The sequence below is a fragment of the Drosophila rhopaloa genome, unplaced genomic scaffold (assembly GCF_018152115.1).
Source record: "Drosophila rhopaloa isolate 14029-0021.01 unplaced genomic scaffold, ASM1815211v1 contig_155, whole genome shotgun sequence".
NCBI lineage: Eukaryota > Metazoa > Arthropoda > Insecta > Diptera > Drosophilidae > Drosophila > Drosophila rhopaloa.
Window position 1 is genome coordinate 4,285,325 of NW_025335034.1, and position 15,815 is coordinate 4,301,139.

Sequence of the window (15,815 nt, forward strand, 5' to 3'; positions counted from 1 at the left end):
TACTTTAAGCGAATATTCTCATAATAATTTAAAAGTTTTAAAGGAAGTCATTAAATTCCATAATTCCATAAAACAAAAAATACTATTTAGCGAAACCAAATGCTCTGCACAAAATTCAATATATTTCAACGATATAAAACAAGTTTTTACAAATGTAGAAAATATTATATGCTTTGGACACATCAAATTACGCAACGTAATATATAAAAGAGGTTATGTTTTGTATAATTATGACCCAGATAACAAGTTTGAAGCTTATGAGATAAAAGAGATTTGTAAGAGCTTTTCAGACAATGTTGTTAACTTTTTAACAGTGGAAATCGAATGTGAATATTCGCCTCACTTTAATTTACCCTAACATTTAGGGTGGGATGCCTTTGAAGACAAAAACAAGAGAGAACGCTGTAGTCGAGTGCCTAGACTATTAGATACCCGTTACTCAGCTAAACAACTTAATATAAATATGCCTTCTTGTGTTTTTTTTTTGTTTATTTTTTTTTAACATAATGTGAATTATAGTGCCCACAGGAAAACAGGACAAAAAGTTCAAATTATCAATTTGAATTCGGCGATCTCTGAGTGCTGGCAGCTTTACAGCACGAGCATCAGCACCAGCGCTGCTTTAGCGCAGGCAGCTTTTGTCCTGCACCAGCAGCTGTGTTTATGTTTATGTTTTTAAGTGCAATAAATTGACTAGAAATATTAAACATACATACTTATATGGGCTAAACACATACATTCTTAAACAGTATTATGTATATTAAATTCTAAATGTTTGCACAACACGAGTAACGGGTATAGCGAATAGCTTTCTTTGAAAGGAGTTATCTTTGCCGGGCGATTGCGACTGTGTACATTGTAAATACATACATATGTATATGCTTATATACATACACACATTCGCCATTGTTTGACTCAGACCTCCAATTTGGCTAACTAGATTTGATTTGCATAGTTCTTGGGATATAGTTCGGTATTGACAAATGAAAACCATCGCAATTTCCTTTAATAGAAATCCTTATCGAGAATTAACGTTGACTCTGTTGAGCACCTTGGCCAGCTGTTCCAAAGTCATCCGTTAGATGGCGCCATAAAAGGCGGAAATGTAGGCGCTAGCCAGGCTTAAGCGTTTAATGGGTTTTTGGGCGTTAGAGTGGGCGTGTCAAACTTTTATTAGGCCAATCGATATTTATTGACGAAACAAATACATATCAATTAAAATTTTCATAATTTCATCAAAACTGTGGCCACAGCTTGTGGCTTGTGGGCGTCAGAGGGGGCGTGGCACCATTTTGAAACAAACTTGCGCTGCGTAGGAACCCCTAAAATCTACATGCAAAATGCCAATCTTTTAGCTTTTATAGTTTCCGAGATCTCAGCGTTCATACGGACGGACAGACAGACGGACAGACGGACATGGCTAGATCGACTCGGCTAGTGATCCTGAACAAGAATATATATACTTTATAGGGTCGGAAACGCTTCTTCTACCTGTTACATACTTTTGCACGAATACAATTTACCCTTTTACTCTACGAGTAACGGGTATAATAAGGCGAGTTTCTTGTTTTTAGGGTTAATTTTGGTATGAGTGTAGCTTTATTTCGACTCAACAATAAGGGTCTTACTGTCAAAGTTTATCGTCAGATAACGCGTTGGATCTTTATATAATATATTGGCTGTATAATGTGTGACTTCAAACACCAAGATGTACCAGAAATCACTTTCAACCAATATGAGCAAGCTTGGCACTTTTATTTAGAAAGAATTTACTTTCGGATTCAGACAGAAAACAGCATCTGAGTGCAACTGACACTAAATGTAAATTAATTTAAACGCACAATTATATTTTTTAAGTGCTGCGATAGCAGATTGGATTTTTATCTGAGCCTAAAGATTAACTAGCTCAATAAAATCTTGGCGTAAGTATATACACACGTAAATAAGAAAAATAAAAAATTCTTCTAATTTGAATGCCAGTCGGTAAAAAATAGCTTTGGGAGTTTAACATTCAACATTCCAAAAATTCTTTTTGCAAATGGAACGATTTTTTTTCTCATTGAAAAAAATTTTAGCAGTTTCCAGTGAATGTACTTTGCTCTTCGAAAAAATTAAATAAACTTTTGGATACCTTAATACTCCGGGAAAGACGTTTCAAAAAGGAAGAAGGAACTATCTGAAAATAGATTGAAGCAAAGAAAGATAGATACTTTTAGACCTCATTTTAAATATGTATATCTTATGATCTTTATGAGCAACATCTAATATAAAGTTATATGAAACACCATTTCTAAACCTTGGGAAATACAATTCTGAAATAGCTTCCTATCAAATTGTTCGCTTTTTCCCATCTCAGTAACCCAACTAATTCCAAATATTGTTGGGGAAACGGTTACGTTATCTCCTGGCTACAGCGACCTGGTCGAGTGTCGTAATTAACCTTGGTGCAATGTGTGAAAACGAGGGGAAGGGTGAACGGGTTGCGACTAATCCTGAAATATTATTTTTGGCAGTAGTAAAGATGCTTAATGGTTTATTTTCAATTTATGGCCAACAGCTCGCAATGCGAACAATTAGAAGGGCTCTTGGGTTTTCCGCCTTCTTCGTAAGCCTTTCCACCCACTTTTTCCCATCCGGAAATGTTTCCGAATCATTTGCATATGAATTTTCAACCTTTACGCCTCTAGTTGGGCATTCAAATTACTGTTATTATTATTTTCACTCATATGGGGAGTGCCAGGGGCCAGAGGACGAGGGTTGAGCTGTAACCATTAAAAAGCCAGCACGACCTTTGGCTGGGAGCACTTCCGCTCTCGGATTTTAATTCTATTAGAAGGCCGAGGACGTGAGACAAGGCCGCTTATCGTGGCTACCGCACACCGCCATGTGTGTGAGCACCACCCACTCCCGAAAGTCTCTGTTCGGGCGCCAAAAAGGTTAAAATTATAATTTGCGGCTTCTGCTTTATTACCCGCCACACATTGTACAGCCAAACAAAGTTCGGCGTTTTTGGCAAGCCGCGACCACAATGTTGACACGCTTAATTTCTTGGCCGCATTCATGGCACTTGTTTACATCGTTTTAGCCAGCACCCCGATCCTCGAAATCAAGCTAAAGACAATGGGGATTTTTAATGGCTTTTTTGGCGCTTGGCTTATCAGCGGCGGATATCCTTGGAAGGTTGCTTGCCACAAAACAAATAAAGGTTACTTTGCCACTAAACAACTCGCATGCTGCTCTTTTGGTTGCTGTTTATTTTGTTCGTGTTTGCCCCATGAAAGTGTAAAGTTTTCCCAGTTGTTTGCGGATAAAGCGTGAGATAAGCGCGCCTCGGTTTGAATTATTTCGTTGGTTTTCCTGCCCGCCAGGAAAGTCTACAGTTTTTCCCGATGGTTCGGGGTCAGATGAAGGTGAAGCCAGCTTAACTTCTTTAAACTCATGCAGACATATTAAGCTTTTCTCAGTACATTTACCTGCACTAGTCACAAATTTCAAATTTTTGATTAGAAAAGTGTTATAAATATATTTTAATTAAGAGATAAAATTGTTTAGACTTCGAAAAATATAATATACTAGTGTGCCTCAATAAAATACCTAATTTAGATTAACACTTTCGGTTCTAACACTATCCTTTATCTGTCGAAGAAACGTCAGGAGTACCTTTCAAATTATAAAATCCCCCCATCGCACACAAGAATAACAAATTGTCAACATATAAGATGGCATTTAATCTTCAACAAATTGCCGAGACACTTGTGCAGACAGCTTAAATAAATAGTACGCGCCTCAATCTGCTTCAGAGGGCAATCTGTCAGAGCACGAAACTGAAATACGCATCGTGTTATTCTGAAAATTTTTGCTAAATCGTTTTTTATTTTCCGCTGAGCCCACTCCCCCCCGTTTCTACCACTGTCTTCCCACTGATGGTTGGTAAATTTGCATTTTAACTCAATAAATTCACTTTGCATGCTGCAGAGTCGAGTGGAGAGCACGTTGACTTGGCTGCGAAGGCAACGGTGTTGTGCTCTATAAATCTGTTAGAGTCTAACGACTACAAGCTTCTGAAGTCGGGGGAAGTCTTGGTAATACAGCCCGCGGCAGCTCAGTCATTTCCCAGCTACTGATTTGCTGCCTGCGAGTGAATCCATCGCCGGCTTATGGGATTACACCAAGTGTGAGTGGATAAATAACTCACACCGCTCGCAAGCGATCCACCTCGAATCACATCAAGACTTGGCTTACCTTTTGTCGCCGCCTCGGACGAAATGGTCTGGGGCGATATTTGCGTTATTTACGATTATTTACAATTTCACAATTTACATGTGCCAACTCCCGGCTCCTCCCCCTCACCACGCCCCCTGATGTCGTACAAGCGGCAACATCCTTCGCCTTGTATCTTGATATGTTGATTCTTCCCGGCTCTCCTCCACTTTTATTTATATCACAATTACTCGCCTTTAACTTGAGGATTTGCCGTGTTGTTTAGTGGCGGGTAAACTGTTTACCAAAAGTTAAAAGGTGGAGGCATGAATTTATCTTAGAAGATGTTTGTGCTTGGGATTATGGGATAGATTGGAAATCGGTTGCATTTAAAATTATGTGCTTTTTGACACTACCAATGGGTTGCCAGAGGTAATAGCAAAAAATAAGATAAAATATAAGTTTTGTACTGGAATTGCTGGAATCTTACCACAATTGATTATTTATTAATATGGAGAATTTTCTATTTGAATGACCTTTTCCCATTGCAATTATATGTTTATAGAATTAAAAAAAAACATAATAAATAACCAAACTTTTTCCTAATCAAAATCGGTTATTATACAAATGCTTTTGATATGTTTAATTACAATTTAAATTAAAATTTTGAAGTTTGTTGAACTCAGTTATGGGTTTAACTTTGATCATTTTAAAAACTTAAAACCAAGAAAATTCATAAATTAAAGTTAATGGCTCCGAAAATGAACTATAAAAAAAGACCAAACTGTTTACGATTTATACAATACTTTTTCATACAATCTCTGTGATTGCAGTTAAATGAAACTCTTTCCGATCTGTTTGCGTGTTCGTTCAATTCGCACATTTGGTTGGCCCTCTGTGGCCCATTTCAATTGTGTTTACTGCACAATAAGCCGAGAGCAATTATATAAAGCACACACAACACATTGTCCCAAATCGGAGGACCCCATGCCAGGCGCAGCCACCAGGTCCGAAAACCCAAACCGACCAGTTCCAGCGCATTTACACTTTGTGCAGCCTGGCAAATTTATGCACTGCTGCGATATTTGGCCGGCGGCATTTTGATTATTGAACCGAACCCGAACCGCAGACCTGATTCCACTGCAAGCTGGGGAAAACTTCTGTGCGGATTGTGGCTGCAACCACCAGAGTTTGCAACTAATTGAATTATTAGCGGCCTTAGCCGGAGTTGGGATATTGGGCTGCCCGAATGTCTGGATGTCTGGATCCCTGGCTCGTTCTCTGAAATTATTGTTGTTCGGTGGTTGACAAGGATCAGTGCCGACGCCTTATTTGTGTTCTTGCTCATTGCACCGGACCCCGACTCCGATTCTGAATCCGATTCCCATTCCGATCCCCTGCCCTCCCGTTGACCTGTCTCTGCCAAAAAACCAGGGCCCTTGGGCAGTGGGTGGCCCAGCATTGGGCAACCTCTAACAAGCGGGTGTTGTGATTCGGATTCAGATTGGGTTTCTGGGTCCTGCTTTTCCACTGGGAGTGACTCTGGAACGCCCTGCCCCGCGGCACTCTGCCCACTCTGCGACATGTGCTCACGTATTGTTCTTGTAAATCATTGATTAATTCTTACGTTTGCATATGATTAGGAAAAGTTGTCGGGGGATAGCTGGAAAAGATTCAGTATTTGCATTTTGACTTTTGTGGCTGCGGTGGTGGATGGGCGAACATGATCCGCTAGTTGAGGTCACAACTAGCAATTAGTTTTATGGTGGGTGAAGCGACCTCAGCTAAATTTGTGGGTAAGGAGGTGCGGCCTTTGATAGGTTAATAAGTTTACACAAAAAGGGAATAGAAATTATGGTATAATGGTACTCGGAACTAGTTATAATATATATTATTAATTTGACACCACACTGACATATGTAAAGTATATACTTTACAGGAATACAATTAGTACTTATAATCTAATGGTTTTAAGCTGCACTTCCAAAAATACCCGTTTGGGTGCTAACTAATTATACAAAAAATAATACCGATTGGATATAATTAAATAATAAATCAATTTTAAATATTATTATGTAATAAAGTTCTTTAAGTAAGGCAAACTCTTTAGTGAAATGGAGCAACCCTTCAGTTATTAACCACCAAAAAACGAGTTCGTGTTCGGATCAGAGTCACAATTTCCCGACATTCAGTTTTCCTTCTGGTTTCGCTCTCATCAGACGAATGTCAAGTGTGTCAGACTGCCAACAATGGTCAGATATGTCCATACATTTATGCTACATGTGATATATCCATCTGACACACTCACTTTTGGCAGACACTAAACTTTTCAATGAAAACTTGTTATCTGAGTAGGCAAAGTTTTGCCTACTTTGTGCAAACTTTCGACCACGACCACAATGCAGAATGCACAGAATATTCATAAACTTTGACACTTTGGCTTCTCCAGCCTCAAACTTGGGCATCGTCAAACACATCGAACAATGTAGGCAAGGTGCTAACATATATATTCCCTCGTAAAGCACGGAAAGGACCAAAACTGGAGCAGACTTCTTCATTCAGGCGAGGGAAAATGTCCTGCGCTTCCGCACAATTAGTTTGTTTCATGCCAGGCCGACTCAACCCATTCCCCCGCTTTTCCGATGGCAATTTGCAAGGTGCTAAGCGCAGCCTGGGAACAACAACAAATCACTTAGCCCTAATGGCTTATGCCTAAGACGGGGAAGGTGGTGCATTTAACCAAAAAACCTCAAGCAGTTAAGCGTCATAGAAGGAGCTGTCAAATGGTTGTCTTTTCTTGTCAGCCCCAACCAAACGAACAAGATGAAAAGTGTGTACTTGGAGAACGAAGCTTAGAATACCCTTATAGACCATGTAATCAAAATATCCTCAAAACATATACAAATTGGGAAACTGTGGTTGGTTAGAAAAAATAAAATACTTTTTTAAGTTTCTTTCTTTTTCGTAGGTTAGTAACTCAATTACCATTTCAATTTAACTGAGGTAATTGGTAGCTAATAAGCCTTTTTTTTATTTTCTTCAATGAGTTTCAAACCTCATCGAAAAAGTGGCATGTCGTCTGAAAAAGGGAAGCTCAGAAACTGGAGCGTTGCACGGTGCTGCCAAAGACTGAACTCGGCTGACAGCCCCAGTCCCTTCCCCAAAACCCTTTATATAATGAGCGACCCAATTAGACAAAGTGAGTGTCGGTGGGAGAGATGCATATGAACCATAAAACAATTGAACAATGTGCAGCAAGCAATTAACCAAGAAACCAGCCAAGCCAGCAAAGGCATCATAAAAGCCATAAAGGCCATAAAAAGATGATGGCAAGACGAGGCAAGGAAAAATGACTTCCTTATGCAAAGAATAAAGAGTGAAAAGCAAGAGCTTGACTCCGTAATTGATATAGTAAACGTTTATTAACCCAGAAAAAATGGGAAATTGATACGGCTTAAAAAATTAATTTAAATTAAAAACTTAAATTCAGGTGGATACCAAAGCTGTTGATATTTATGATCTTAATATTCAACGTGGATTTATAAGATTAAAAATGTTAAGATACATAAACTTACTATTTTCGCAACTAAAAATAATTTAGATAATTAATTAGAACTTCTAATTCAATTAAACTTCTAATTCAATTAAATCAAAAACAACGAACAAGTGGCGAATCTTTTCTTGCCATTAGGTATTACTTGTTAACACATTTTCTCGCTTTTACTTACCACTTCCAGATGCTGGCCATTTCCCATCCATTTAATGAAATCAAAATTAGATACCGCCTCGTCACCACAACATGTGCTTGCAATTTAGCCTTAGCCGATCAATTGCACATAGGTTGTCCGGTTGTCCGGTTGTCTGGCTGTCATTTGTTTATTAGATTTGTCAATGCAACAGTTTTTTCTGCTCTTTTTTCCGGGCAATCGGGGGAGGCAGTCCATTCGCATGGCCATAAAAATCATTGGAATTGCAAATGGACATGGACATGAAGAGCGAAAAAATGGCTAAAACTTTTGGGGACGACAAATGCGCCCTCAAACTTGTTGGCGGTGTCACATGCAGGCGATGCGTATAAATTAGAGACCATCGAGAGGCCATTGTGCGGCATCTTAAATGTCAAAAGTGACACCCTCGCCCCAGCTTTTTGGCCTTTGTCCGGCGCACCTGAAGGCTGAGGCACTCGGGACGTTTGACTCAAACTGCTGGCGAAAACAATAAATTTCCCCTTTGCAGCCAAAGGGCCAGCAAAAAGGAGGACTCGGACATGGCACTACTCATTGTAAGGACACCGGGGGGCGGTGACCGGCGGGGTGGGACAAGAGAAATGATGACCACTGGACGCACGGGTGACCACGGGCCATTCCATTGCATAAAAAACAGCGTTACGGCCAAGGAACAAGTTGCTGGCTAATAAAAAGAGGAAGGGCAGGAAACCCGGGGACAAACCTGTTTCAAATGCATCGCAGGGGATACTGAAAATGTGGCTGGAGGGAGGTCACCATTATGCCCAGGTTGAGGGTGTTTAAGCGGAAAAGGTAAGTGCCATTGATGTGGTTGCTTTTGCCTCTATTGCCACTACTGATGCCAGGGCTTTTAGTCAATATCTCAGGCATTTCGCAATTTTTCTTCATTTTTTAGCACCCTCACAGTGCTGCGGACATATGTGTAAGTTACCCGGAAGTTAAGCTGTTGTTTATGTGTCATAATAAATCATGTTCAATGCACACGAAACAATTTCACCTAAGTGGGTAATGGAAAAGACTCATGTAGCCTTCTTCCTGAAATGGCAGATTCGAATACTTTTTATGAAGCTGCTGTTTCTTAGAAGTGGGGAATGGAAACATATGAAAGAGTTTACCTAAGCAATTCTAAAGATTAGGAAGAAACTAAGTATATGTGAATTCTTAAATATCAAAACTATTTTGAAATATGTTCAGTCAATAAACTTTTATATTAACCGATTTTTTTGTATTTCAGGGAAAGGATATACTAAATCGAATATTCAGTATTGACCCGTCTACAGTAAATTAAAGAGGAAATATGAAAAATTTAGGCCAAAATAATACTCTTAACAGGGATTGTAGCACAATTTCACCAAGCTTTTATTTGGAAAAGGTACTCCATATATCCACCACCATAAGAGCTCCCCACAACTTCCAGAAATTGGTTAATGTATTCACATAAACGCACCCGCAAATCCCAGTTGACTTTTTTTAAACGCTTCTAAATGCAAATAAAAGAAGTCACTTAAAAAATTATTCAGCGACAGGGGACAACCTCCGGAATGAAAAATAAATGTGTTAATGTTCGCCCCGAAACGCTTTTCGAATTCATGTCAGTTTCGGTTTCATGAGGTAACGAAATTCACAAATTGGCGGTGGGTGATTGTGCGGAGGGGCACGCGTGTCACTTACAGTGATTCACTGGGATTGGGATTCCCGAGGGAAATGTTGAGGAAGGAAAGACAACCTATCCACCACAAATGGCGGCTACGTGGTCTGGTTCCAAGCTGGGTCGAAAGAATTGGGCAAAACAACAAGACTGTACGATACAAAAATATTTCTTCATATATGTACTGATGTAAATACTGCATTAAAGGTAAATGTTTTTCAAGAAACTCATTTAAGCGTGGCCAGCTGTTACCTTGAAGTTTGTTTAGCCGGTTCCAAGTTCAGGGCTTAATAAACATTTTAAGCAATAAATATTTGAATCGAATCATGCAACTCCAACAGTTCACTTTCGAACGTGAAAATGTCAACGCGTCGTCATTTCGGGATCGTATTGCTACTATGTAGTATGAGTTTGAGCTCTAACTACAGGCTTTTAGAAAGCCAACATGACCATAATTCATGTCCAGCGCGGAATAAGGATACTATTTTCGAGGAGCCACATTTGAGTGATCAGCATAGGAACTTTTATAACGTCCACGAAATACCAAGAAGACCACTCCCCAACCCAATTAAAAATGAAATTAAATCTGAAAACTGGCTATTGCGGATTATCAATATAAAAAATGTTGAGCAAAAGCCAAGTCAGGAACCAGAAAATCAACGAATGGAAGGATTTTTCAAGCGGTTTCTTAATATCCTAAGCTCATATAATCATAAAAGTGAACCGAAACTCCTTTTCATATTAAAAAAAAACCGTAATCCAACAGAAACGCACGTAGTGAAAAATGAACCTGAGCAATATAATATTATGTGAAATTAAAGCCAAATTAATTAGTTATTTTTTACTTTGCATTTGCATTTACACATATGTTTCCTTTACCCTTATCAAACAATTTTACATAGTTATTAAGATCTATTACCCCTAATTAGGAAAACTTTGTTAGAACAGATGTTCCCAGAAACATGGCAATAAATTAAATCATTTTCCACCGTACCGCAAGGGATTTAAAGCTTCGAGACACATTGAAGAGATTTTTAGCCATAAATAATTTGCTCATATGAAAAACCTCCTTTATGCCACTTGATTGCGGTTTAGAAGAACCCCCCTTCCCATCCACACTCCCACCATAAAAATTATATTATATGCATGACCCCAAATTAATCTAGCGAAACCTTTTCCATTTTGCTACAAACTTCAACCCCTGTTCAAAAGGACATCAAAGCCAGTGAAGTATGACAAACGAAGTTATTTGAATATGGCCGTAAATGTCATAGAAGAACAAATTAAATTTGGCTTATGGACCTGGCTAGCCAGCAGCTCCAAAAATAAAAGGCATTCAAATATTATGGTTTTCAGCTTTTATGTCGACATCAGCAAGGTTTTACTGTTGCTTAAAAAAAGTGTACAAGATATTTAAAATGTATAATATGCATTATAACATTTTCCTAAATAAAATATATATTTTTATGTTTTTCTTTTATAAAAAATTTAAGTTTATAAAAATTCTGTTTCAGCAATACGACTAGAAATTTAGAGGTATTCAAAGTTAATCAAAATACATTTAGAACGTTGTTCAGCTTTTAAAACTTTTCCTGACAATTCATTCAAATTTAGCTGCGAAAGTTTTGCATTCAGAAAACTTAAACGCGTCGAATTTTGCAACATGCCAAGTTCTTTGCAATATGTTGTCGCCAGGAGTGAAATCAAATTATGCAAAAATAACAAAGAAGAAAAAATGGGAAACAAAAGTAAGAAATAGAAACAGAATTTCATTAGCAATGCGAAATTTTGGCTCAGGCGGTGTCCGATTCAGATGCAGACACTTTCCCACTGCCAAAAATAAACTCATTCGCATGCAGTTGCCGTCCCGCAAAGTGGATATTGATATTTTGTCCTTAAATTTTGTTATTTATGTGGTGAATAGGGTGTGTGGGTGGAAAATGTTGTGAAAAGCGTAGCCCCCTCGGCAAACTAAAATAAACGAAACAGAAGTTTAGAATTTGCAGCAGACAAAGTAGCAAAATTTCCGTCAAGTTGTGCAAATTTAACGCGACATTGTCTGGGACGCAGGACTCTCAGTTTGGACCCTCCCCTTATTTTTTACCCTACTGGGGTGTGTGTCCTTTGCCCATTGACATTCAAGTCATGTGTCAGAGCAGAGGCCGATGCTTAACTCTGACAGACCAAACCCCGAAAAGTTTGCTCATAAATTGTTGCAAAAAAACCAAAATGTTTCAACACATTGAGAGGAAAACCTTGTTTGACACAGCCACTTGAAATTTTTCAATTGCCAGCAAATTTATTTTAAGAGAGCGTGAAATTTATGATTGACAAATTGAATTTGAAAATTGAGCAATATTTTTAAATAATTTTACTTGGGCAAGGAATAAAGAATAATATTTATTTTGGTAATCTTTAAGAACCATTTTTTACCCTCCCAAAAAATGTAGCTATTAAAATGATAAATGATCCTTCAATCGTTCTGCCTCATCATATCACAGGAAAGTAGTCAATTCGTCATGGCTTTGAAATGTTTGACCAGCAAACTAGCCTGCAGGAAATTCGGTTCAGCAGTCATTTAAGCTTTTTCTGTATTGTTTCTGAGTGAGGAAAATCACTAAACACTCCATAAACAAAACCATTAAACGTGGCCCCATTAGTGGAGGGAATTTCCCAAGTCAAAATCAAAAAGAAAGCACACACAAAATACGCAGTACACTGTTTTTTATCATCTTTATGGTTGCCTTGAGTATGTGGGCGTAATGGTATAAATCTTCATGTTTATAAATCAGAACTCGATTTTCGTGCCCTTGGGACCTTCGAGGAAGTGGTGGGGCTGCCCTATCGAACAGTAATGGTATATTTAAGAAAATTAATATAACTATGTGTTTGAAATTCTTTTTAAGAATCAAATACCATGAATTGAAGAAATTAAAAAATGATATGTACAATATTATTCAATATACGTTTTTAAAGCTTGCTTTAAACAAGTGTTGACCTTGAACTGCAAGCCATATTTTTCCCATTTCCCTCTTAAAATGTCCCACAAAGAAAATCAAATGTCCATTGTTAGAGATTTTTTTAATATGTAAATAATTTGCTGGCCAAATAGCAACCAACTGTGACCCGGCAGATGACAATGACACTGCCAACGCCCTCGAACGGAACCAAGAAGGAATGCGAGTCGCCGGGATCTGCAAAAAGTCAAGTCGAGAACAATGCGAATGCCTACTTGCACTTGTAAGAAAGTTCCGCCTCGTTTTATGAATATCTCAGTCGTCCCCTTTTCGGCCACATTTGTGTGTGACACACAGTTGACAGCTGCGGTCGCCGTTATCCTGGCCATGGGGTCCTGTTCCTGGTCCGGATGCCACGGAGTGGTGGCTCTTGCTCCGGCTCAAACTTTGACTCCGGTGATGCGTGGCCATTGTGCGCATTTGACGTTTGGTTTATTAATCAGTTTGGCCTGCGGCCATGGACCGACCAACGTCACAATTTTCCACAAATGAATAATTTTCGTACAACAGAAAATGTAAGGCAGAAGCCAAAAAGGCAGACCCACAGAAAATGTGTCACACAAGGGACTTACTTTTATACACACTCAGTTAGCTGGGTACTAAAGGTTTTAGATGAATTTTGTAAGCCAATATACACGAGGAATATCATTTTAATAATGGGGCTATGAGTTAGCACACACATATTGCATTTATAGAAGTTCAGACCCAAATTGTATCACTTATTCCCATATTTTACTTATTTTAAAAAAATAATTTAGAAAAAAGAAGTAAAATTTGTTGTCTGTCTAATCTTAGCTTAACTTATATAATAATATTAATAGTAATTTTATATATTATTATATTGAAAAAATGTTCAAATAAAAAAGGGTGTTTAAAAGTTTGGTACTCCGTACTTCGATTCATATTTTTTGTGCGAAGCGGGTTTCGCATTTTAATTTCAACAGGGAGAAGCGAAAGTCAAACAAATGTCAGTCGCGTGTTAATCAAGTGTAAATAAATGGCGCAAAGATTAGAGAGCACCGCCAAGGCAGCAACTGGCACCACAACAACAATGAAACACTGTGAAAAGCCCACAAAACAAATAAAAAATAAAAAGGAGGAATTCCCGAAAAATGGGGGGTGTGATGCAGACAAATAAAAAAACAGAAAAAAGTGGCAAAAACATTTAATGGTTTTTTAAATGTTTTTTAAATGTGCGTGAAAAATCTGTCACTCGATGCAAAAGAACTTGAAAACGCTTAAAGTTTTCTTTGCGACCCCCGCCACTGTATCATGCAAATTAGCCGCCAAAGTTGTTATCATCGAAGCCCGAACCCAAATCCCGAAGCCATTGGCCAGGACCCAAGCAACGCCTACGCCAAAGTAAGTCCTTGGACCCCGGACCCAGACAAATCCTGCCCTCCGTGTCCGCCTTTGAAAATTGGGTTGGGGTGTACTGAAGTGGTGTTGATGATACTATTATCTTAAATCGCGAAGGGAAAGGAGCTGAGACCCATGCGAAGCTGTCAGCGGACGCGGCCACTTCAATTGTCCTTTTTCGGCAAGGCATTTACAATTCATAGATAGAGACGAAAAAATCGTTTTATTGGCTTTAAGGTCCTTTTTGTCGCCTCAGCGACATGAATAAAGGAGCAGCAACAAGGACATAAACCGCAAATAACTTGAACACTCTGCGGCCAGAGGGTTCCCTTTGTTATTGCATTTCCCTGTGATTTGTGTTTTCTCGGGGCGGCGGAAGAGTTTGAATTTTACAATTTTTTCGCCACCTCCAATGCACAGTGAAGCAAAACGTAGAGAAAAGGTTAAAGTATATTTGATTCGCTGTTATTAATATTATTCTTTATTTTTTAGCAATAAATACATTTTAAAGAGGTCTAGTTAAAAAGCATTAATTAAATTTAACCCCAAACCAATTTAAATGATTAGGCTCGTACATATACAGAAAAAAATAGAAGAATAAAAAACAATAAGTCATATTAAAAAAATAGGCGATTGAAAAAAAAATCAATTTTTTAAGTAACATACATACATACATATAGTGAAAATATCCTTTTACGTGTAGTCTGGATTTATTTAATAGAATCATAAAAATGTAATATCCCAAAATAAAAGTTAATTCAAATTAAGACACCAAACAAATTAAAAAAAAAATCTTAAAACAACAGGAAAAATTGTAAACCAATTGGAATTCTTCAAGGCAGAAAAACATTATACCACGGCTTTTTTGAGATTGTCTAGCTAAAGGGGTGCAAATGCTGCAATTTGTAACATTATTTGTTTTTCTTTTTGGGCCTCCCCCACCAATGCCCCACCGCTAAAAGGACATTGCTTGAAGACACAATGCTATCTAATCTTATTTGGTATTATTTCTGCGTTAAACCTGCATTTCAGCACTTTCCCATTTTACAATAGCCAGACAATTGTTGTCCTTAACAAGGAGACGAAACTTTAAACTTCCGCAGCGTAAGCTGTACGGGACCCTTTGCCTTGAAGGGCACTTTTAATGATATTTACAGGAAGTGGCAGAATCGCATCAATCATTTGTCAGCCATAAAAATTCGTCACACACGAGAATTAAATTATACAACGAAAAAAGCCAGAATATCTCGGCTGAAAAAAAAAACGGAAAAAATTCTTAATGGTTGCGTGCAATGAAATGACCTTGTAAGTTATGAGACCTGTGGGGGGCCGGACTTAACAGTTGGTCTGACAAAAATCCTGGGAGAAGTGAACCCAAGGCTTAACGATGGACGGTCATTCCTGCGAGGCATCGAATGGATTGGGATCCTGGCATGTGTGTGTCCTCGTCCTGAATGCTTTAACCCACACCCACCAGCTCACCCGCCTGTTGTGCCCACTCACATGTGAACATTTATTGGAAAACATTATTATTTATGGCTTTTTGAATGACATCGCTTGAACTTTTCAAGCAATAAAGTAACGAACAATAATATTTCCTTATAGCGGAAATAGCAAACGCAATTTTTTTCTAAAATATCTCAAAAAAAGAACAATTTTGAGTTTTGATTTATGAAGATATTCATTAGTTTGGTTGATCGGAATTGAGTAAAATATTTAACTTGATTTACAACCAGGGGGAATAATATTAATAACAGTGTGCTTGTCTTTATTTTGTGAAAATATGATGAATGCTTTGATAAGCAGTTAAAAAATACATTCAATATTATTTTAAAACAAGTCCAT

The 15,815-nt window shown here is 38.2% G+C and overlaps 1 protein-coding gene across 1 annotated transcript; it reads left to right on the forward strand.

Annotated features, from left to right (window-relative positions):
- Positions 1–9,954: 9,954 nt before the first annotated feature.
- LOC108043716 lies at positions 9,955–10,407 on the forward strand. Its single transcript, XM_017122525.2, has one exon. It carries the CDS (start codon positions 9,955–9,957, stop codon positions 10,405–10,407), a length of 453 nt encoding a protein of 150 aa, XP_016978014.2.
- The last annotated feature ends 5,408 nt before the right edge of the window (positions 10,408–15,815 follow it).